The sequence below is a fragment of the Bos grunniens genome, chromosome 6 (genome assembly GCF_055505025.1).
Source record: "Bos grunniens cultivar Pamir isolate PY7600 chromosome 6, Bosgru_T2T1.0, whole genome shotgun sequence".
Classification (NCBI taxonomy): Eukaryota; Metazoa; Chordata; class Mammalia; order Artiodactyla; family Bovidae; genus Bos; species Bos grunniens.
In genome coordinates this window covers 61510320-61534433 of record NC_141170.1, presented here as the reverse complement: position 1 = coordinate 61534433, position 24114 = coordinate 61510320, and the positions used below count along the sequence as shown (strand labels likewise).

Genomic DNA, 24114 nt, shown 5'->3' with positions numbered 1-24114 from the left:
TGAATTTGTTACAACATTGCTTCTGTTTTCTGTTTTGGATTTTTGGCCACAAGGTATGTGGGATCTTAGCTCCCTGACCATGAATCAAACCCACACCCCTCGCACTAACTGGAAGGTGACATCTTAACCACTGGACCACCAGGTAAGTCCCAGCTTCACAGCAGTTTAAAGCTGTTCATATATTTAGCAACGTTGGGCTTCCCAAGTGACAACAGGTGAGCTTGTGATTTACCAATCCAATGGATGGTGAGGAACAGAGCACTTTATTCCAAGTAAAGTGGAAAGTTATTCTGTATCTGGAAAAACAAGGGTTCACTTGGGAAGGATTTAAATGAAATACAGCAGTTCCCTACTAGTCTCAGTACACCTCTGATTCAAAATCTACACTAAGCTCCAGGCAGAACCACTTAAGACTCCGAATGGTCCCACCTCTTTCTACTAAGGAAAACAAAACAAGCTAAATGCAGCCTCTCTGCTGCCTTGCCTTTAGTAGGTCTCTCATGATCATGCTAAGTCCCTTCAGTTGTGTGAGATTCTTTGTGACCCTATGGACTGTGGCCCGCCAGGCTCCTCTGCCCATGGGATTCTCCAGGCAAGAATGGGTTGCCTGGAGTGTGTTCCCATGCCCTCCTCCAGGGGATCTTGCCAACCCAGGGATTGAACCAGCGTCTCCTAGCATCTCCTGCATTCCAGGCAGATTCTTTACGGCTGAGCCATCAGGGAAACCCCAGTAAGTCTCTACCTGAGTGTCAAATAAACAAAACCACATCTTATAGGTTACATATAACCTGCCTCTCTGAGTCTCAGGAAAATTAAGAAACATCAAAAACTATTCATTTGGGGGACTTCCCTGGTGATCCAGTGGTTAAAACTATGTTTCCACTGCCAGGGGCACAGGTTCAATCCCTGGTCAGGAACTAAGAAACCACATGCCACATGCCCCCCCCAAAAATTAATTTTTTACATTTTTATTTGCTAAGTGTTTAAATAGGCTCCATATGACACAATATTGCAATAATAACATGAAGCATTTGCCTATTTCGCAGTTGTGAAGTGCCAAGGAACAACATCCCTCTAAGGCAGGTGGTATTATTATTATTAAGCCCATTTTGCAGATTGAAGAGCCAAGGCGTCAGAGGCTAAGGAACTTGTCCAAGAACACACAGCTGTAAAATGCCAGGCCAGGACTTGCCATAAGGAGTCTGGTTCCAGAACCCATACTGTGGAGCTACGACAACATCATACATCCTTGTAGAAAACATGTGACTTCTAGAAAACAGGGACTACTATTTATTTAGCTATTTAAAGTTAGTAGCTCCAAGTCTTGAGTTACAGATTAAGAAACATAAAAATCCTGAATATGATTATTAATTTTCTCTTCTTTCCCATTTTAGGCCAAAATGTCTCCAAAGGCATTTCCTAGGATGCCTTAGGTCTGTCCTTTCTTTCATCCTCCAAAATCCCCGTGAGCCTCCAGTGCTGCAGCTTCTGTGGTGAAAGGGCAGACATCCCAGCCCTCTTTCCCAAGCCTTGTCAGAGGGTGGCAGGGCCCCCTGGGAGGACAGATAAGCTCCCTGAGCAGTCAGCGGGTCACCTTCCAGCCAGGACTAGGGAGGCAGCCTGGAGCAGACCCTGCTGAGGGAGATAACTGAGGAGAGGAGACAGTTAACTTTGGTGGCAAAACAAAACAAAACCTCTGGGTCCCCAAGTTATCTAAATTCTGGGAACACTGACAAACGTTTCAGTCTCTTGCGTACACAGATCAAAGGTGTGGAGAATAATTTAGAACACTATAGTTGATGACAGCATAGTATGTTTTAGGTCCACCCCAGACTCTCAGATTATGTCCATAAATGTTTTGGGGGCTATTCCCAACAACACTGAACCAACAGTGCATACAACATTTTAAATGAGTCCAACATGTCCACTCCTCATGGCTAAATCAATGTGGGAGAATTAAAAACAGTTCACGGAAGTTATCAGTCATCAACTTCAATAAAAAGGAACGTGCAGGCACGTATCTAAGCTCTTATTTGTAGAAGGGCAAAGGAGGGGGCTGCAGACACATATGTACAGCGACCCCATGGACTACAGCCCACCAGGCTCCTCCATCCATAGGATTTTCCAGGCAAGAGTACTGGAGTGGGGTGCCATTGCCTTCTCCCCATAATGTCCTAGGGCCTCTTTATTCTTAAATGAGGGGATGGGAACATGGGCAGAAAAAATTACTACGAAAACTAGCAGGAGTTCCATGACAGCATGGCCCACCTCTGTCCCTTTTCCACACTGTTGCGTTCCTAAGGCCTGGAACATAGCAGGGCCTCAATAAATACTTTTAAAAGACAAAACTGTACTGGAACTGACCTGAATTAGCCATCACAGCTCCTCTGAGATCTCAAAGCCTATGATCTCAGTCTACTTGTAAGAAAACAGAATAGCTCACAAATTTGGACTGATCCAGACACAGCTCTAACAGCCAAAAGACTTGAGGTGGTCCCCATAGGAGACGGAGCCTAGGGAAAGTTGATGATGTTGAAATGATCACCACTGTGAATTACAGGGCTACACTGAATGAGGATTGTTTTCTCTGTTGAAGCAAAGCTCCCCTGAACTTCAAAGCCACATTGGAGCATATTGGCCCCAATGTGTGGATTTTTTCCCACCTAAGCCCTCTGCCTACCTAGCTCAGGGATCTGGGAAAAATTCATCCCACTGAGTCTGGCTCTTCAACTACAAAGTGCAGAGATGACCACCCATAACCCATCAGGTTGCATTCAAATGTCTATCCCCCACTCAGCTCTTCTCATCTGCCTGGTTCTACAGGCCTGTGTTTTGCACAGGCAGTGAGCAGTCAAGGACAGATGTTAACCTCCCTCCACTTTCATATTTAAGATGGACTCAGTGGGACTGGTCTTTCATATAAGAACAACACAAGCATCAAAGAAAGTACTGCTTTTACTCTTTAGAAATGTATTCCGCCATTTCTAAGTCAGCCAGGTGGTCCTATCCATGGCTATTGGAGTGTAGTTTCTGTCTATAAATGCCAAGGAACCAACTGAAGGGGTTTCCATCAAATCTGAGATCCTTTGGCTTTAAAAAAAACATATGTATTTTGCCCTGAAAAAAAAAATAAGCTATAGAGAAAAAAATTAACTCATGGTACCTATAGTTTCTCAGGCTCCCAGGTGGTAAAGAATCCGCCTGCCAGTGCAGAAGACATAAGAGATGTGGGTTCAATCCCTGGGTCAGGAAGATCCCCTGGAAGGGGCAGGGCAACCCACTCCAGTACTCTTGCCTGGAGAATCCCATGGACAGAGGAGCCTTGTGGGCTACAGTCCATGGGGTCGCAAAAAGTCGGATATGACTCAGCAACTTTCACTGCACTGCCTGTCATAAGAGTTCAAAAGCAAAACAGAGAAAAGCATGCTTCCCTCACTGTTAAAGTAGGAAATGAAAGCCCTGAAGGTCAGGAGAGCTGACCTTGTGCCTGGCCGTGGTCCTGAAGAGGAAGGGAGCATCATCCCTCAGATAGTCTTGGCAAAAAGGAGACTTTTATCCCTGAGCAGAGCCCCAGCCATGCAGCAGCACAGTTAAGTGCAGATAATTCAGTCCACACTACCTCTTCATATAACCCCTCCTCTGATCTGTCTAATAAAAAAAACTTAAGCTACAACACTTTTCAATTGCCTTGTTACTAATTCTGATTCCACCTCTAATAAGAGAGGCATGGTTATTTCTAAGCCCCTCTTAACACAAACAAGAAAATAGCCCAAATTCCTAAGGGACTTGCCAAGTATCTATTTCTGAGATGTCATCAGAGTCCAAAGCCCTAATGTTCTTAAGAAGTAAAAAGGGAGTCACAGTATGCAAAAGTGATGCTTGAGGAATGAGCTAATGAATCACGAAGACCCCTGCGAGTGGGCTGGAAATTACTGATAATAGTGAATAGTGAGTTAGTTAATACTAACTCTGTGCCAAGGCCTGACTTAAGAACTGTACATATACAGTATGTCATTCATGTCCAACACCCCACCCCACACCACTTTAAAGATGAAGAACTGAGGATTGGCAGGGTTAAGTAACTTGCTGAAAACAATTGGTAGTTAGGGGCACAGTTAAAATTAAACCTAAGCAGTTTAGGGACTTCACAAGAATCCATCTGCCAATGCAGAGGACGCAGGTTCAATCCCTGGTCTGCGCAGTAGGATCCTACGTGTCTTGGGACAGCTCAGCCCATGCCCTGCCACTGCTGAAGCCCTCGAACCCTAGAGCCAGTGCTCTCCAACAAGAGAAGCCACTGCAATGAAAAGCCGGGCTCACTGCAACTAGAGAAATCCCGCGTGCTGCAACATAGCGCCTGTGCACAGCGCAGCCAAAAATAAAATAAAATAATTAAAAAATAAAAATAAAAGAATTTAAAGCTTAAAAAAAAGGAATTCTTAAAACAAACAACGCCGCCCCCCCCCCCCCGCCCCCCAACCTCAGGAAAACCTAAGCAGTTTAAAACTCAGCTCTGCTTTCTATTTTTTCTCTTGGCAGCACCTCTCGGCTTGTGAGATCCCCTTAGGTCCCCAACCAGGGATCGAACACAGGCCCTCAGCAATGAGATTGTGATGTCCTAACCACTGGACTAGCAGGAAATTCTTAAAACTCAGCCTTTAATTAGTAAGCTAAAGGATTGAAATAAGAATTAATAGAATAGCTCCAATAACAAAAAAACTTGAAACAAAAAGATATCTAATATGATTTTTGTTTTCATAAAAAACATTGTTCTATAAGCTTACCAAATCAATGTCTTCAATAAGGTACTACCATAAGTTGGGAAAAAAAAGAGGGGGGCAGATACTTCAGAAACATGTGCTGGAGAATGCTTACCACAGCATCACTTTTAAAAAGCAAAAGACCAATGATAATGAAGACAAAGCAGTGGCATTTGGAGGCTGAAAGCAATTTGATTTATTTAACTTTGAAGAACAAAAGCTTATTCTTCTAAGAAGAAATAAAAACACATTTTCTGTGGAAAAAAGAAACCATTTTAACTGCATTGCCAAAATAAATCAGGCAGAGGGCAAATCAGATCCAGCTACAAAACAGAACTCAGGCCAAGGAAACAGGGGGGAAAAAATGCCAAACAGCAGATTTTAGTTTTTAAAAATAGAAGGAAAATGCCAATAAAAATTACTTTAAAAGAAAAAATAAAAAGAGAAGGAGAGGGAGAGAAATCCTAAATCCAGTTTGCAGTATCAGCCACTGTATTTTTTTTTTTTTTTTTTTTTAAGAAGGAATCCTCACCACCGGGTAGATGTGCATTTGATTCAAATATTTGGATCAGTCTTGCATTAAAACAGTAGCCCTGGGTGGCTCCGACGGTAAAGAATCTGCCTGCAATATGGGAGACCTGGGTTCGATCCCTGGGTTGAGACGATCCCTTGAAGAAGGAAATGGCAACCCACTCCAGTTTAAAACAAGGCATTTCAGTAAAATAGCATGGCCAAAAAATCAAAATGTAAACAAAAATGTTTTTCAGAAAAAAATACAACTCTAAAAACTGTATCAGACAGTGTAAAGATACATAACACTCCTGTCTTACTGTATTAGCTACATTCCACTGCAGATCTTTTGATTCACCTCAGAACCAGCTCAGAACTCTGCCATCTGGGTCCAGAAGGAAAAACTTCCAGACTTCTCTAGTTGGAAATCAAGTCCTATTAAATAGCCATCTCTTGGAGGATGAGAAATAATAAGAAACCAAGCAAGAAAAATTTTCATGAATACACAAATATTTTTAAGTGTCAATGAATACTGCCTTCCCTCCATTCTTTGAGTCCATTCTCTGTTGGGCTCACCAGACATCCTTACTCAGCAAGTCCCAATCCCAGTAGACTCTAATCCTAGGACCTGATTTTCCCAGACCTGGCTGAGTGGTGACGCTGGGACTCCAGGAGCCAGACTGCCCGGGTTGGACTCTAAACTCTACCACGTTCTTACTGCTAACTTGAAACAAGTTGCTTCAACTCTCTGTGCTTAACCTGGTACCTTCTTACTACTCCTTCCAAAGCATGCCAGGTACACAGTAGATACTCCACACACAGCACGTATTATAAATAAATTAGTCCCATGGGCATTCATGATCCTCTTCTCTCTACTTTTGAGTCTCTTTGACATTTTCCAAAATAAATATTTTTTTATTCCAAAATTAATTAAAAAGTTGAAGGCTCAGAAAACATACCCCTTTCTAAGGTCACTCATGTGCTTGTTGATCCTCTGGCCAGCACAACACCACCGAGAGCCAACAACATGCCAGATGCTCTCCTGGCACTTGTACTCAATTGATGAATTCAATATCCTATTTCACATTCAAGAAAACCAAGAGTAAAATCAGTTAAGGACAATTTCCAAGCAGCAAAGCTAGGATGAAAGCCCAGGTCTCCTAATCAAATCCAATGCTCTTTCACAAAATCCTGGGAGATGATTGGATGCTTTGCAGAGAGTATCAAATTTTAAACCAGTGAGATGTGGTCACAATTTCAGGTGACTGGATCAAATCCAGATACAGACAGAATTTGGACCAAGAACACTAGTTGAGCAAGCCTAATTCTTTTAACCTTCCCAGATCCTGAGTGCCTCTCTCTGGGCAGTAGTGGCCAAAACCAGCCATGGCACATTAGCAAGGCTCTAATCCTGCTGGGCCAGACCAAGGATCACCTTGCACTTCCTGCCTGAGGGCGAACAGTGTCTTCTTACCCACGGTCTGCTCCATCCCTCAACACACTGCCAGGTTGATGACTCATCTGCAGAACTGTCATTACAACTCATGCTTTCTTTGCAGCTGAACTGGCTGGCCTTCCTCACCGTAGACTTGAATAGCCACATACTTCTCTTCCCAAAAGGCAAGCCCTCGTGCTTTCAGTCAGAATGTTTCCCTAATTGACCAAAACCACTCAGAACTCCAGTTCTAACATCTGAGTACCACCTACTCTGTCGGTAACACTTTCTGCAACGATGGAAATGCCATGGAAGTTGTCCAACATGGCACACCCTAGCCATCTATGGCTACTGAACACTTAAAATGTGACTAGTGCAACTGTAGAACTAAATTTTTTATTTTAATTAATTTAAATTTAAGTAGCCATAGATGACCAGTGACTACCATATTAGACCACCAGGTTCTAGATCATTAGTGGAAATGTTCTACATTCGTGGGTCTTCAGCTGCCCCTTCATGAGCACCCCAGGATGGCAGAAGAGTGTGGCTAGTCTTAGAGTCACAGACCTTGGTTCAAATCAGCTCCTCCTTCCAGCTGTGTGACCCACACCATGTATATAATTTATCCTTTCCATGCACTGATTTCCTCATCTATAAAGCAGGGATAAAAGTATTCATCCCATTAGGAAATGTTTATAATAGTGACATGTGAGATATATCTCAGTACAACATCCAGAAGACTAGAACTCTGAACTGACATCAGTTGCTTTTATTATTATCTTCATCATCCACTTCCTTTTCCTAAATACTGGTTCCCTTCCCAAGGCCAGAGTAACTGACTAAAAAGGAACTCTGCTTTTTAAGAAAGCCCCTATTGGGCTTCTCAACTCATGGGGAGGGGCCAGATCTTCCCAAGGGCAAGACAGCAAGAGTTAGTGCTGCACCTCAAGAAACAAGAAAAAAGTCAAATAAATAACCTAACTCTACACCTAAAGCAACTAGAAAAGGGGGAAATGAAGAACCCCAGGGTTAGTAGAAGGAAAGAAATCTTAAAAATTAGAGCAGAAATAAATGCAAAAGAAACAAAAGAGACCATAGCAAAAATCAACAAAACCAAAAGCTGGTTCTTTGAAAGGATAAATAAAATTGACAAACCATTAGCCAGACTCATCAAGAAACAAAGGGAGAAAAATCAAATCAATAAAATTAGAAACGAAAATGGAGAGATCACAACAGACAACACAGAAATACAAAGGATCATAAGAGACTACTATCAACAATTATATACCAATAAAATGGACAACGTGGAAGAAATGGACAAATTCTTAGAAAAGTACAACTTTCCAAAACTCGACCAGGAAGAAATAGAAAATCTTAACAGACCCATCACAAGCTCGGAAATTGAAACTGTAATCAAAAATCTTCCAGCAAACAAAAGCCCAGGTCCAGACGGCTTCACAGCTGAATTCTACCAAAAATTTAGAGAAGAGCTAACACCTATCCTGCTCAAACTCTTCCAAAAAATGGCAGAGGAAGGTAAACTTCCAAACTCATTCTATGAGGCCACCATCACCCTAATACCAAAACCTGACAAAGATCCCACAAAAAAAGAAAACTACAGGCCAATATCACTGATGAACATAGATGCAAAAATCCTTAACAAAATTCTAGCAATCAGAATCCAACAACACATTAAAAAGATCATACACCATGACCAAGTGGGCTTTATCCCAGGGATGCAAGGATTCTTCAATATCCGCAAATCAATCAATGTAATACACCACATTAACAAATTGAAAAATAAAAACCATATGATTATCTCAATAGATGCAGAGAAAGCCTTTGACAAAATTCAACATCCATTTATGATAAAAACTCTCCAGAAAGCAGGAATAGAAGGAACATACCTCAACATAATAAAAGCTATATATGACAAACCCACAGCAAACATTATCCTCAATGGTGAAAAATTGAAAGCATTTCCTCTAAAGTCAGGAACAAGACAAGGGTGCCCACTTTCACCATTACTATTCAACATAGTTTTGGAAGTTTTGGCCACAGCAATCAGAGCAGAAAAAGAAATAAAAGGAATCCAAATTGGAAAAGAAGAAGTAAAACTCTCACTATTTGCAGATGACATGATCCTCTACATAGAAAACCCTAAAGACTCCACCAGAAAATTACTAGAAATAATCAATGACTATAGTAAAGTGGCAGGATATAAAATCAACACACAGAAATCCCTTGCATTCCTATACACTAATAATGAGAAAACAGAAAGAGAAATTAAGGAAACAATTCCATTCACCATTACAACGGAAAGAATAAAATACTTAGGAATATATCTACCTAAAGAAACTAAAGACCTATATATAGAAAACTATAAAACACTGGTGAAAGAAATCAAAGAGGACACTAATAGATGGAGAAATATACCATGTTCATGGATTGGAAGAATCAATATAGTGAAAATGAGTATACTACCCAAAGCAATTTATAGATTCAATGCAATCCCTATCAAGCTACCAACAGTATTCTTCACAGAGCTAGAACAAATAATTTCACAATTTGTATGGAAATACAAAAAACCTCAAATAGCCAAAGCGATCTTGAGAAAGAAGAATGGAACTGGAGGAATCAACCTACCTGACTTCAGGCTCTACTACAAAGCCACAGTTATCAAGACAGTATGGTACTGGCACAAAGACAGAAATATAGATCAATGGAACAAAATAGAAAGCCCAGAGATAAATCCATGCACATATGGACACCTTATCTTTGACAAAGGAGGCAAGAATATACAATGGATTAAAGACAATCTCTTTAACAAGTGGTGCTGGGAAATCTGGTCAACCACTTGTAAAAGAATGAAACTAGAACACTTTCTAACACCATACACAAAAATAAACTCAAAATGGATTAAAGATCTAAACATAAGACCAGAAACTATAAAACTCCTAGAGGAGAACATAGGCAAAACACTCTCCGACATACATCACAGCAGGATCCTCTATGACCCACCTCCCAGAATATTGGAAATAAAAGCAAAAATAAACAAATGGGACCTAATTAACCTTAAAAGCTTCTGCACATCAAAGGAAACTATTAGCAAGGTGAAAAGACAGCCTTCAGAATGGGAGAAAATAATAGCAAATGAAGCAACTGACAAACAACTAATCTCAAAAATATACAAGCAACTCCTACAGCTCAACTCCAGAAAAATAAATGACCCAATCAAAAAATGGGCCAAAGAACTAAATAGACATTTCTCCAAAGAAGACATACAGATGACTAACAAACACATGAAAAGATGCTCAACATCACTCATTATCAGAGAAATGCAAATCAAAACCACTATGAGGTACCATTTCACGCCAGTCAGAATGGCTGCGATCCAAAAGTCTACAAATAATAAATGCTGGAGAGGGTGTGGAGAAAAGGGAACCCTCTTACACTGTTGGTGGGAATGCAAACTAGTACAGCCACTATGGAGAACAGTGTGGAGATTCCTTAAAAAACTGGAAATAGAACTGCCTTATGATCCAGCAATCCCACTGCTGGGTATACACACTGAGGAAACCAGAAAGGAAAGAGACACGTGTACCCCAATGTTCATCGCAGCACTGTTTATAATAGCCAGGACGTGGAAGCAACCTAGATGTCCATCAGCAGATGAATGGATAAGAAAGCTGTGGTACATATACACAATGGAATATTACTCAGCCATTAAGAAGAATACATTTGAATCAGTTCTACTGAGGTGGATGAAACTGGAGCCTATTATACAGAGTGAAGTAAGCCAGAAGGAAAAACACCAATACAGTATACTAACGCATATATATGGAATTTAGAAAGATGGTAACCATAACCCTGTGTACGAGACAGCAAAAGAGACACTGATGTATAGAACAGTCTTATGGACTCTGTGGGAGAGGGAGAGGGTGGGAAGATTTGGGAGAATGGCATTGAAACATGTAAAATATCATGTAAGAAATGAGTTGCCAGTCCAGGTTCGATGCAAGATACTGGATGCTTGGGGCTAGTGCACTGGGATGACCCAGAGGGATGGTATGGGGAGGGAGGAGGGAGGAGGGTTCAGGATGGGGAACACATGTATACCTGTGGCGGATTCATTTTGGTATTTGGCAAAACTAATATAATTATGTAAAGTTTAAAAATAAAATAAAATTAAAAAAAAAAAAAAAAAAGAGTTAGTGCTGGAAAGCTATGAGAACCCCTATGTCTTATGGAATTCAGGAACACAGTTCCTCCAGATAACTTCTGGATCATCCCCAACCCCTCTGAGCCTGGGCAGGTTATCAGAGAAGCTCCATTCAAAAGCCACTTCTCCCCCCACGCAGCCACACTGACCACAAGTGAATTCACTTATAATAATTAGTAGCACTGACTGAGCATTTCCTATCTGCCAGGCCCTGGGCTTCCTGCGTTATTTCCCTCATATCTTACTGCCATCCTTCCAGGCAGGCAGTATTATTTTTACTTCCCAGTGAGGAAAGTAGGCACAAAAAGCCCAAGCACCTTGCCCAGGTCCCAGCGCTAGTGAGTGGTAAATGGGGACTTGAACCTGGCAGCCTGACTCAAAGGTTCAGGCTCTACCTTGCTATTTCCCTGTACCTTCTAGGACCCTGCCTCCCCCTCCCTTTGTAAGTGGAACCTCTCCTGCCTTAACACTCAGGCTCTGATGGTTCCACTGAAGACTCTGGAGCTGGTCACTCCCTTCCTTTTATATCTAATAAATAACATGAAAGGGATGGGCAGGACTCAAGCCAGAACAGAAAGCAAACAGGAAGATAAAAGCTAAGCCAATATCAAATTAGCAGAGGCTTTTTTTTAAGTAATATCTTCTAAAGTTAAAACAGCCAAACTAAGAAGCATTCACTTTCGCTTTTAAATTGCTTCAAAATATCTGATGGAAAGAGTAATATTTCTACTAGGGATATTTTAGAACTGTGATGCATCAAAGAAAACTAGTTTCTCAAAGAAAAAAGGATTGCTTTGCTTGCTCCAGTCTTTATCAAATCACTGTTAACCTAGAAGTGACGACAAGATTATGTGTCATTTGGCCTGAATGGTTTTTAAAAGGATTTTTACCAAGCTGCCAACATTTAAAAGTCTGTGGTGATTTCACATGTAAAAACCCTTAGATTTCCATCTTTTTTTTGCAAAGGTATAGCCACACTAAGTGCCTCCTGTCTTGTGGGCATGCAAACCCTATAGATGGGGCATGTGATCTCTAGTTTACCACAATCTCCACCACTCCACATTGCCTCATAAGAAATCCTCCTCATCACCACGTAGACCAAGCCTCTAGAGGCACCTGTGTTGATAGGCTCTTCACACAAAGCTATGGGCAGACAAGAGATGGTGTTCTGTCCCCTAGAGCCCTACCTGCTACACTCCTATGTCCTTCCCGAGTCACTCTCATGTCACCATAGACCCCAGGGATGCTCTTCAGCACCTTCTCCCCACCATGTACCACCCCACCCCCATGCCGCCACATCTACAACTTACCTGCTACTCTGAGTCACTTTGCTGTCTCTTCACAGGCGTCACCGGCACCTCCCCATTGACACTGTCGGTCCCACTAACTGACATCAAACTTCTCCGCTCCTTCTGATTGGACTTGGGTTCCACTTTTGTAACTCTAAACCTGAGCGGGTGGAGCAGGGGGAAGAGGAGATGTGATGGGTTTTGCTTTTCCACTGAACAAGAACCATGAATGAACTAAAAATCCACCTGGAGGATCCCAAAACAAACACAGTCAAAAGTTAGGACAGCAGTGAAAATCACCACATTCACATGTGCACACTACTATATACAATAAAATAACCAACAAGAGCCTCCTATATAGCAGAGGGAACTATACTCAATATTTTGTAACAACCTATAAGGGAAAAGAATCTGAAAAAGAATATATATATGTGTGTGTGTATGTAATAAAAACCAAATCACTGCTGTACACCTGAAACTAACATGACATTTTAAATCAACTATACCTCAATCAAAAAAAAAAATTTTTTTTAAAAGAAAAGAAATTCACCATATACAACAGGAGGGACCATCCCACAGAGCAAGGCTCCCCATCCCCGGCCAAACCTCCCAGCTACTGTTCACTCAACGCATCAGAGATTCTGCGACACAGTTTATAGAGCATGTGCAAACGCACTAAGAAACAAGGGCACTCAAATATGAAACAGCCTCAGAGCTGTGGTTTCTAACAAGGACCTGAGCATTTACATCAGTTGTTTTAACCACAGAGACTGGATAAAAGCCTGACTAGTATGTACATCAGATGTTCACTAGGCAGTTGCCTTCCTCAAAATTTTCCCGGCAGAATGTCTATCTCTACACACAGGCACGCATACACACACATGGCCCCAGTCACACGTTTAACCAGAATCAGTCAGAGGCAGGGTTTTTGTGTATGCTTGGGTTTTGTCTGTTTTTTTTTTTTTAAAGCAAATTTGGGCTTTCATTAAGAGTTAAGGAATTTGAGAGAAATTTTTCTCAAGAATTAAAAGAGAAGAAAAATTTATTCAACTGGAATACTTTTCTCATCTATCACCATCAATACCCTTAAGTCTTTTCTAAGTCTCTAGTCCTGGTCTTCATTTCCTTCATAACCATCTAAAATAAATTCTCCTTCTTTGTCCAAAATGAGCTCACCGACCAGAATGGGGAGGGAGATGCTGCAGAAATGAAGGGAGGATGAGGAAAAAAGCTGTCACCACAAACCTAGGTAATCAAGATCTAAGACTCTCTTGAAGCAACATATGCTGAAACACAGCCTGTGCTCATTCAACATTCATAGTATTTATTCTGTTAATACCTCCAAGACACAGAGTTGGATGTGGGGCACTTTTTTTTATTGGAGTATAATTACTTTACAGTGTTTGTGCTAGGATCTGGGGCATTTAAAAAAGCCATGTTGAATCCGAGTAGAAAGTTTCAGCAGATTTTTTTTTAAAGCAAACAAAATACACTTTGTCCAAACAACTTGCAGGTTCTCACCCCACTCTACATTCATAAGTTCCCATGACTCTGTTCTGAATAAAACAGCATGGTCACGAGTTGCACTGTTTTGCTATAAGTGGCAAAGAGCCATGCAGTCTTCTCTTTGTTGCGGGTGCAACACATGGTAAAACTCAGTGAAATTCAAATAATAAATAATAATAACAGATACCAATTCCTTATTTCTAATTTTTATTTTATATTGTAGCATAGCTGATTAACAATGTTGTGTTAGTTTCAGGTGTACAGCAGAGTGGTTCCGTTATACATACACATGTGTCCATTCTTCAGACTCTTTTCCCACTTGGGTTACTACATATTACTAAGCAGAGTTCCCCATGCTGTACAGTAGGTCCTTCTGTGCCAACAATTCTTGAGTGTATAATAATCGACAAAAACTGAATTAAGATCTTTGCATGAGTCACCTTATTTAGTCTTCACAGCCACCCAGTGAGGTGTCATTCCCATTTTATAGAGGGGGATACTGAGGCACAGAGAGAAGGAACAGTTTGTAGTGGTGCCAGGACTCAAATGAGGGCAATTTGGTGAGTCTAGGCTACTCTTCCTAGAGTTATCAGCAGAGAAGCAGGACCATATAGGCAGCACTGTCAGAGTTTGCTCAGGGCTTCCCCAGTCTGGCTCCAGCATGCTTACTCTCCACCACTACTCTCTACTGCCTTCACCCAAGCAGCATTAGCCATGCAGTTCCTGTAGGACTCTCAAAATCAACCAAAAATGCTGTGTGTGTGTGTGTGCTTAGTCACTCAGTCATGTCTGATTCTTTGCGACCCCGTCGATTGCAGCCCGCCAGACTCCTCTGTCCATGGGGATTCTACAGGCAAGAATACTGGAGCAGGTTGCCATGCCCTCCTCCAGGGCATCTTCCCAGCCCAGGGGTCAAATCCAGGTCTCCCGCATTACGGGCAGATTCTTTACCTTCTGAGCCACCAGGGAAGCTCACTACGTAACATCAAATTACTACCCTGGTTGTTCAGACCGTAAAGAAACTGCCTGCAATGCGGGAGACCTGCATTCCCTCCCTGGGTCAGGAAGATCCCCTGGAGAAGGGAATGGCAACCCACTCCAGTATTCTTGCCTGGGAAATCCCATGGACAGAGGCACATGATGGGCTGTAGTCCATGAGGTCACAAAGAGTCAAACACAACTACGTGACTAACACACACACATCATCAAATTGATTCACCACCCCCAAAGACCTCCGCATCACATGTAGGTCACCAGCAAATGGAAGTTTCAGACTGGGGAACCAGGGCACAGAGGAGGCGGACTAAAGAAAGCAGTCCCAGGAACCCACATGATCTTACACGGCAGACACTGGACCAGCTCCTTCTCTTTCCTTCCTCCCAGCACAGGGCTGGATGACATTTCCTACCCCCCTGGGCATTAGGTGTGGCCGAGTGATTGAATGCCAGCCAGAGGAATGTGAGCAAGAATGAAATGTGCCACTTCAGGCCCATCCCATTAAAACCTTTTGTGAACAATCCTCCGAGGACTTTCTCCTGCTAGCAAACCTGGCAGAGGCACAAGACGGAAAGGACCTGGGGCTGTGGATGACTGCTCCAAGAGCCACCACCAACCTGGTCTCCACAAGTGACATGAACTGCTGTAGAGAGTGGAGATTCTTTATCTATTAGAGAAAGTGTGATGCTGTCACTTGACCAGGCCAAGGGCTGCACAGAGAGCTGATAAAACATTAGTTCTGGGTGTGTCTGAGGGCATTTGCAGAAGGCTTTTGCAGAAGATAATAGCATTTGAATTGGTGGATTGAGTAAAGATCATCTTCCCCGATGCAAATAAGAATCATCCAAACCCTCAAAGGCCTGAATACAACAAAATGGCAGAGGAAGACTGAATTTGCTGTTTTTCCTTGAGCTGACACCTCACTCTTCTTTTGCCATCAGACATGAGCATTCCGGGTTCCTAGGCCTTCAGACTGGTGCCAGGACTAACACCATTGGCTTGCCTGGTTCTCAGACCTTTGGGCTTGGACTGAATTACCACCAGCTCTTCTGGTTCTCCAGGTTGCAGACAGAAGGTCGTGGGGCTTCTTGGCCTCCGTGATCATGTGAGCTAATTCCCATAATAAATCTCTTCTCATACGTATGTATGTGTGTGTGCATATATATAATATGGTGGAGGTGGTTTAGTCGCTAAAGTCATGTTCAACTCTTGGCAACACCATGGATTACAGCCTGCCAGACTCCTCTACCCATGGGATTTCCCAGGCAAGAATACTGGAGTGGGTTGCCATTTCCTCCTCCAGGGGATCTTTCTGATCCAGTAATCAAACCCACATCTCCTACACTGGCAGGCAGATTCTTTACCTGAGCCACCAGGAAGCATAATATAGAATCTTATTGATTGTGTATATATATGCATGCACGCTCAGTTGCTTCAGTTGTGTCCAACTCTTTGCAACCCTATGGACTGTAGCCTGCCAGGCTCCCCTGTCTGTGGGATTCTCCAGGCAAGAATACTGGAGTAGGTTGCCCTGCCCTGAGCCAGGGGACTTTCCCAACCCAGGGATTGAAACCATGTCTCTTAAATCTCCTGCATTGGCAAGTGGGTTCTTTACCACTAGCGCCACTCTGGGAAGCGCACACACACACACACACACACACACAATACATACAGAATCTTACTGATTCCTGGAAAATCCTAATACAGCAAGTAATTAATTTATTGCCCTAATCAATACATCTCACATCTGATCTCACAATAACCACCTCTTAGAATTCTTCTTCTGTTGGAAAAATGCAGGACTCAAGACTAGAAAATATCAAAGAAGCCAAGAGACAGGACCAAGCCAGGCTCAGGAGAATACACGCTACGTTTAATAGGTGTACAAATCCACACGGCAGAGCAACCATGTCACACAAACCCCAAGCATCCCAGGACTCACCTGCCCACAGAGAGGACGGTGACCTCTCCTTGGCGCCTCGGGCGGCCCTCTTTGGACTTGTTGGTGGGTTTTATGAAGTGCCACCGCTTGTGCCTACACCGATGACACACGTCCCGCTCAACAGGACCCCCCACTGTGTGCAGATGGTGGCCGCAGATATGCTTCCCTGGGGTGACCCCTGGTGACAAGGGCCCGGGGCTCACTGGCGGGCTCCCAGGAGTGCTGGGCGTCACTGGGCTAAGATAGGAAGAAAAAAAGGAAGAGGTTACTTAAAAGAAATAGCTACACCATTTGCTCCCTCTGCAATGAAAGAAGTTTAAATCAAAAGGAAAAATACCTCTTCCAATTATACAAATGGGCTTTGTGGACTGATCTCAGGCAGCAGGTACTCAGCTTTTGAGACTATACAATGACAGCTCATTGTGAACAGTAATGATGTGATTTATCACTTCTAGTTAACTGGTTGGAAATAAACCACTGCTTTTAATGACGATGCACTGCTTATCTTTGAAGTACGAGGTTTCTTTTCTTGTATGGCTGATCTCCCTTCTCATACAATCTAATTTCATGCAAACTAATTTCTCATACTTACCCAAATGCCTCCTAGATCTCTAAGCAAAGAAAGGCCCTGAATATATATACACTGGAGGAAAGAAAAACTTAAATTCCAATCCAATCATTAGATGACTTAGGAAGGAATATTTGATCCAGTCTGACTATTGGGTCAAAGGAAGAAGGCTTTTAGGCCAAGATATCAAAAGTGACGCTCAAAAGAGACGTTGATAATAATAATAATAAAAACCTAACAGCATTCTAAGCATTCGATCTTTACAAAACCTCTAAATCGGAATTATTTATAAAACAAGGACACTGAGCCTCAGAGCAGTTAAGCAACTTGCTCAAAGTCACACAGTGATGGCTCTGAGATCCAAATCTAGAAAGACTAAATCTGAAACCATGATCTTAACCATCATGCTACAGTGCTTCAGAAACAGGGGAGACTACTTTGACAACCTAGAAGAAACCCAGCCAGGCCATCCAAAGTATAAAAAGCACAAGTCTAAAGGTTAGATGCTGGCTGCTTTCAAAAGGCATGTTTCAGGCTTCTGGTCCTCTAGAAAAGGAGGAGTTAAGACAGGACAGGGCTGGCCTGACCAGGAATCTGCACTCTGATGTGGAATAGGTGGGTGTGAGTGTGGGTGTGGGCCAGTCAGCATGTCACAGCAGAGCCTGACGCCTGAGACCAGGCCAAGAGTCCCAAAGGCACATGGAGGTCTCATGATATATCAACCAGCCTTCATGCTACAGATAACCAGCCCACTTGTCCACTTCAAAAGGAGCACACATAATTGAAGAGAAAGTCTCAAAGACCCCAAACAGCCAAAAGTTTCCTGGCTTTCGTTAAGGATACTTTTTACGTTGTTAAAATAAAAACACACAGCTGCAGCTTTCTGGGGTAAAACAATGTTAATATCACATATTAGGAGGTTGAATTGTAAGTTTAACAACATTCATTCAAGAAACATTTATCAAAAGAAAAAAAAATGAAACAATTATCTATATGTGCTGTGCACAAAATCCAATGATGGGGACTTTAGGATGCTCTAAGATGACTGAGGTGACATGGTCCTTAGATGAGGAACCTGTGGTCAGGGCTGGAATGTGGGGGGACCCACAGCCCATGAGTCTCCATGAACTACACCACCAGGGCTCCCAACACTGGCCCTCCTGAACTGAGTCACCTCACTGAAACGCGGGTCTAACGTGGCCAGTTTCACAAACATGTATGAAACAGCTAAGATGTGCTGTGTGCACAACCTACAGAGTAAGCAGAAAAAGGTCCAAACCCCTTGCAGAAAAAGGTTCAAACCCCTGGCGAGGTCACTCAGACCCAATTTGCTTCCTTGGTCCTTCTTGCTTCTGTCCACAGCACATCCTCAGGCCACCCTAGACTGAAACTTCCCAGGGCATCCCACACTTTCACTCTCCTGGGCCTTTTGTCCTGAGCTTTGTCTCCCCACAAGCTTCCCCTACTTCTTGTTTCTACTCCCCATTAGACTGAGTCCTCCTTGGCAAGGATGTATGAAGGCCCAGCTCCAGCATCATGCCCAGCACACAGCAGGCACTCAATAAATGCTCTCTGAAGCATGAAAGACTACACAGAAATATAGTTGCCTGTGATTATGACCAACTGTGAAGCTCAACAACCATAATCAAAAACAAACATCCATACCCTAATACAAAAATAGAACTTAGCTGCTGCTGCTGCTGCTAAGTCAGTCGTGTCCGACTCTGTGTGACCCCATGGACAGCAGCCCACCAGGCTCCCCGGTCCCTGGGATTCTCCAGGCAAGAACATTGGAGTGAGGTGCCATTGCCTTCTCCAATAGAACTTAGCAGGTGCTCCCAAACCAGCCCAGTTTTTCATTTAAGCATAACTAATTGTTCATGGAGGTCTTCAGTGCCCGAGATAGTCTGTATTTCTTATGATGTTCCAGTTAGGTTGGTGTGGCGGTTACCCTCAGTTTATAGATAATGGAATTTGAGCTCAGAGTGGTCAGTTAACTTACCCGAGAAGAGGGGAGCCATAAGTGGCACAGGGAAGACAATTCAGGTGCCCAGTTCCAGGGCTTCCTCCTCCCATCATGGTTCACTAACCCAGCAGTTCTCAACCAGGGGCGACTTCACCCCCAGGGGACACGGACAATGTCAGGAGACATTGTGGGATGTCACACCGCAGGAGAAAGGGACCATGGCATCCATGCACTGGAGGTCAGGAATGCTGTTAAACTTCCTACAAGGCAAAGGACAGTTCCCCACAGCAAAGAATTCTCTGGCTCACGTGTCAATAAGGACAAAGTAGAGAAACCTGCTCCAGCAGATAATTGAAAACAAAAGCCTCATAAAGTCAGGGGGAAAGCACTCACCTTTCAGGATCACACACGCTGTTATCTTCTACCATTGCTGCTAAAATGTCAACATTTGCTAAAAAAAAAAAAAAATTAAAATGGAATGAATTAGATGAGTGATCATAGAATTAGCATATCAGAAAAACTGGTGGAAAAACACCTAATTGAATTTCTTCAATTCACAGATGAGGCCTTGGGGCCCTGGAGAAGGCAGGGCCTTTCCCAAGGAAAGTCCAGATATGGCTCCATCTGCAGATAATTTTCAACTCACAGGAAGTTAGTGAGAGTGACAGAGGATCTATGCAAGGGAAAGCAGATCTACCACAAAGCTCTGCTTCCTATACATCATCAGCAATATAACACAGAAATTTCTTTCTCCTCTTCTCAAACCAAAAGGAAACTCAATTTAACTCACTCTGCTAAATATGTCATGAAATGCATGACCCGAGACCTATATTCTAATAACTTACACGTGTTCAAATAATTAGCCCTAAATTCTGGATACCCCATGTAATATCAAGTCTATGGGCTTCCCCGATGGCTCAGTGGTAAATAATCCGCCTGCAGCACACACAAGAGACTCAGGTTTGATCCCTGGGTCAGGAAGATCTCCTGGAGGAGGAAATGGCAACCCACTCCAGTACTCTTACCTGGAAAAACCCAAGGATGGAGGAGCTTGTGGGGCTATAGTTCATGGGGTCGCAAAGAGTCTGATCTTTGGACATGCCTGATCAGAGCACAGTAACAGCATCAAGTCTATCCCACACAGCACTGGGGATGAGAAAGGGTTAGTTTTTCAGGTGGGCCATTTGGTTTAGCTCTGCTTAAGGACCATACAAGACCTTAACTCTAGCCAGGTATCTTAAAATTTCAAATGCTGGTCAGGGTCAGATGCATGAGTGCTAAGTCACTTCAGTTGTGTCCGACTCTGTGCAACCCTATGGACTGTAGTCTGCCAGGCTCCTCTGTCTGTGGGGATTATCCAGGCAATAATACTAGGGAGGTGTTGTGCCCTCCTCCAGGGAATCTTCCTGACCCAGGACTGAACCCCAGGTTTCTTATATCTCCTGCATTGGGAGGCAGGTCCTTTATCACTAGGGCTTACATAGGAAGTTCACTGGTTACACACATCAGTTATCTAATATGGACTGAGTTAAATTAGACTTCTAATGTTAATTTTAAAAAAAAAATCCAAATTTGTAGGTGGAACCTAGGCTGTCAACTAAAGCAAACTGAATCTCAGCTTCCTGGGCGCCTACCCCGCCACCGTACACAGACACACATGTTACTTCATTTTTTGTAGGGTGTCAAGTCTTAAGAATAAAAGATGGAACTGAATGGTCAAGTTCCTCTTGGGTATCTCCTGGCAAGGCCAGATGTTGTGACTGACTCCTGACCCCTTTCCATTGATTTTTTTAAAATGTTTATTTATTTTTGGCTATGCTGGGTCTTCGTTGCTCCCTGGGCTTTTTCTCTAGTTGTGGCAAGCAGGGGCCACTCTCTAGTTGCAGTGCACGGGCTTCTCGCCGCAGTGGGTTCTCTTGTGCAGCACAGGCTCCAGGCACATGGGCTCCAGTAGTTGTAGCTCCCAGTCTCTAGTGCACAGGCTTGTAGTTGTGCCACACCGGCTTAGCTGCTCCATGGCATGTGGGATCTTCCCGGATCAGGGATCAAACCCATGTCTCCTGCATTGGCAGGCAGACTCTTTAACACTGAGCCACCAGGGGAACCTCTCCATTGATTTTTAAAGTGCTGTTCTCAATACTAACCACAACAAGTTCTCTAGACATAAAACAAGTTTTTAAAAAGTCACTATTTACCATGTGAGCTAACACCAACATTTAATATTCAACAATCTCGAAATTCCAAGAGAAGGAAAATTAACTCCAGTTTCAACACTGCTGCTTTTAAGTCAACAGCTAAAGATGGATCTAGTGTTCTGCAACTTTTTTTCATGACTGCTCCACCCAGAAGCTTTTTTTTTTCGACATTTTTTCCTAATTCATCCTCCCATAAAACTATAATACTGAAGATAAACAATTGTTTATGTATTATATGCATATCTGTGTTTTACATATAAAATAGTAAGGGATTTTTTGCCCCCACAATCCAATATTATCCCCTTCACAACCCTTGCAAATGCATAGAATTTTTGAAGAAATACTAATGGAACACACCATCATTTTCAAAAAGAAATAATTTCTTTGCCTTTCATGACTATCTGTGAAAATGCACAAATACATTTCCAAATATAAGTTTTGATATAAAAAGACTCATCATTACAAAAAAAAGCACTGAAATGGATCAGTAGTGCCTTCTCCCACAGGACAAAAAAAGGCATGTTACCCTCTAAGTCAAATTTAAATATAATTTAATTATTTCCCTTGAACTAATACTAAGAATTCCAAAAAACATTTTCTTTCAGATAAAGTGTTTAGGGAACACACAATAATTTGCCAGCTGACATTTATATTATGCTGCTGCTGCTGCTGCTGCTAAGTTGCTTCAGTCATGTCCGACTCTGTGCGACCCCATGAACTGTAGCCCACCAGGCTCCTCCGTCCATGGGATTTTCCAGGCAAGAGTACTGGAGTGGGGTGCCATTGCCTTCTCCGTTATATTATGCTATCTTTTACTAAACTTCAAAACTATTAACAAAAAGGGGGGGAAATAACAACCAAAGAAAGAAATGGAAACAAAGATAACACTAATAGCATTCACTTATAAAGATGAGCTTTTCAAAAAGTTTATATAGTTACCTGAGAAAATTAATCACCTGCAAAATGATGACCTCTGTTAGAAACATCAAATTATAAAATGCTCCCAGGAAGATAATTAAAATATATTAAAAGCATTACTTTTTTTTAGGCTTGTGTTGTATCTCATATATTCATGTATCCCTGTACTTCAACCTTATTTCTTAGAAACAATAGTAAACAACCCTTTTGTTTGCTGTGAGCAATGATTTAAGAGTAGGCTCAAGTTTTTATGCAAATAACATGCATACTCATGTAGGACCAACACATGCACACACGCACTCATGTAGACCCTTGTCTCTAGGCTTTCACCCAGTCTATACCAGGGAGTAAATCTCAGTGAACTATCCCTTGGGAACCTTTTTGGTTTCCTGTGATGAGAAAACCCTAACGTAACACCACCATTAGCACATAAACACATGCTTTAATTTGGCTATAAAATTACTATAAAAGAGCAAAACCCAATTAAGTTCTATTAAATATACATCTCTTTGTGATTACTCATAACTCCAATAAGCTCCAAGAGACAGTTTTCCCTACACTTTTTAAAAAAAAATTTATTTATTTGGCTGCACCAGGATCTTTGTTGCATCTTGTGGGAATCTTTCTTTATGTTGCACAGGCTCAGTAGTTGTGGCAGAGGGGCTTGTTTGCTCCGCAGCATGAAGGATCTTAGCTCCCTGATCAGGGATCGAACCTGTATCCTCCCCATTGCAAGGCTAATTCTTGACCACTGGACCACCAGGGAAGTCCCCTCCCCTAAACTTGTCAACATTCTGTCCAACTATACTTCCTTTCATGGGTGTCCAAAGGATGGGAGGAGTCAGTTACAGGGCAAGCAAAACCTGTCAAGAACAGGGAAAATTTTCTAGTGAGCAGTCATTTCCAAATACTGCTTCCTCTCTTCTTTCCTGAACTTCTGCCTGATAATATGCATAGAGTAGTCAAAATCAGCCCTGTTTTCTCTCCCACCATTATTCTCTTTAAAGTTTTCCCTTACATTCAAGGCAAGATCCTGGTATGTGCCAGCCACTGTCAAAAAGCTTTGTAGACCTTCCGTGTCGGATTCACTCTAATAGCAGGCAGAATTATCATCCCCATTTTACAGATAGACACTGAGGCCTAAAGACTGTACTGACTGTCCAGAATCCCACAGCTAGAAACAGACCTAGATACAAAAACCTGGTCTATCTGACTCTAGGGTGGGTGCATTTCACCCCAACCAACTCCTCCCTACTCCTTCTGAGTCTCCACCCAAATGATGATGGTTTAACAGTTCACAGGATGTTTGCATAATTATTATGGCAAGTTTCAGGGATCTACTCAGTAATGATGGTAGTTTATGAAGAAACCCTTTTAGCCATCACACAAATTGAGTGCCAAGATAAGAATTTCACCAAGGGACCCCTCTCTTCTGCCCAATGTAAATAACCATAATCCGGGGTGCTTGGACAGTAATCACAATACTGACAGGTGCTGCTATTTTCAGACAGTGTCTGGCCCTGGCAGAGAAGCCCAGCTGGAGAGTTGCAGGTACTTTCCAAACTTCCGCAGTGATCACCCAAATGCTCTTCAGTCCTGCTCTATTTAGAAAGGATTACAGACTAGTGGGAAAATAATCAGTGTGCAGCTTAGCCAATAAATTCATCCTACAAGAGATATTTGTCTAAACGAAATGTGATTTGCAACATCCAAGACATGATAGGTTTAAACCATAAATAAGAATGTCACCATAAGTACTGGTGAAGTATTACCCCCTTAGCCAAATTAAAAATGCAAAGCAGAAGAT

The 24114-nt window shown here is 42.4% G+C and overlaps 1 protein-coding gene across 9 annotated transcripts in view; it reads right to left on the bottom strand.

Annotated features, from left to right (window-relative positions):
- The window catches only part of RELL1 (RELT like 1), a 95940-nt gene that overhangs the window by 22969 nt on the left and 48857 nt on the right, over positions 1-24114 (bottom strand). For 6 of the 9 annotated variants that reach the window (XR_015165494.1, XM_086406178.1, XM_086406175.1 and 3 more), the window contains exons 4-6: positions 19588-19645; positions 16661-16897; positions 12238-12376 (exon numbers count right to left, since the gene is read on the bottom strand). Coding sequence is in view for 7 of the 9 variants with exons in the window: in XM_086406178.1 (XP_086262304.1) it covers positions 12241-12376; positions 16661-16897; positions 19588-19645 (431 nt within the window). In the remaining 2 variants the exon portion in view is untranslated. Of the gene's footprint in view, positions 1-1511; positions 1649-12237; positions 12377-16660; positions 16898-19230; positions 19646-24114 lie in introns of those variants that run through there. The other 3 variants (XM_086406176.1, XR_015165495.1, XM_086406182.1) reach the window with 3 other exon arrangements.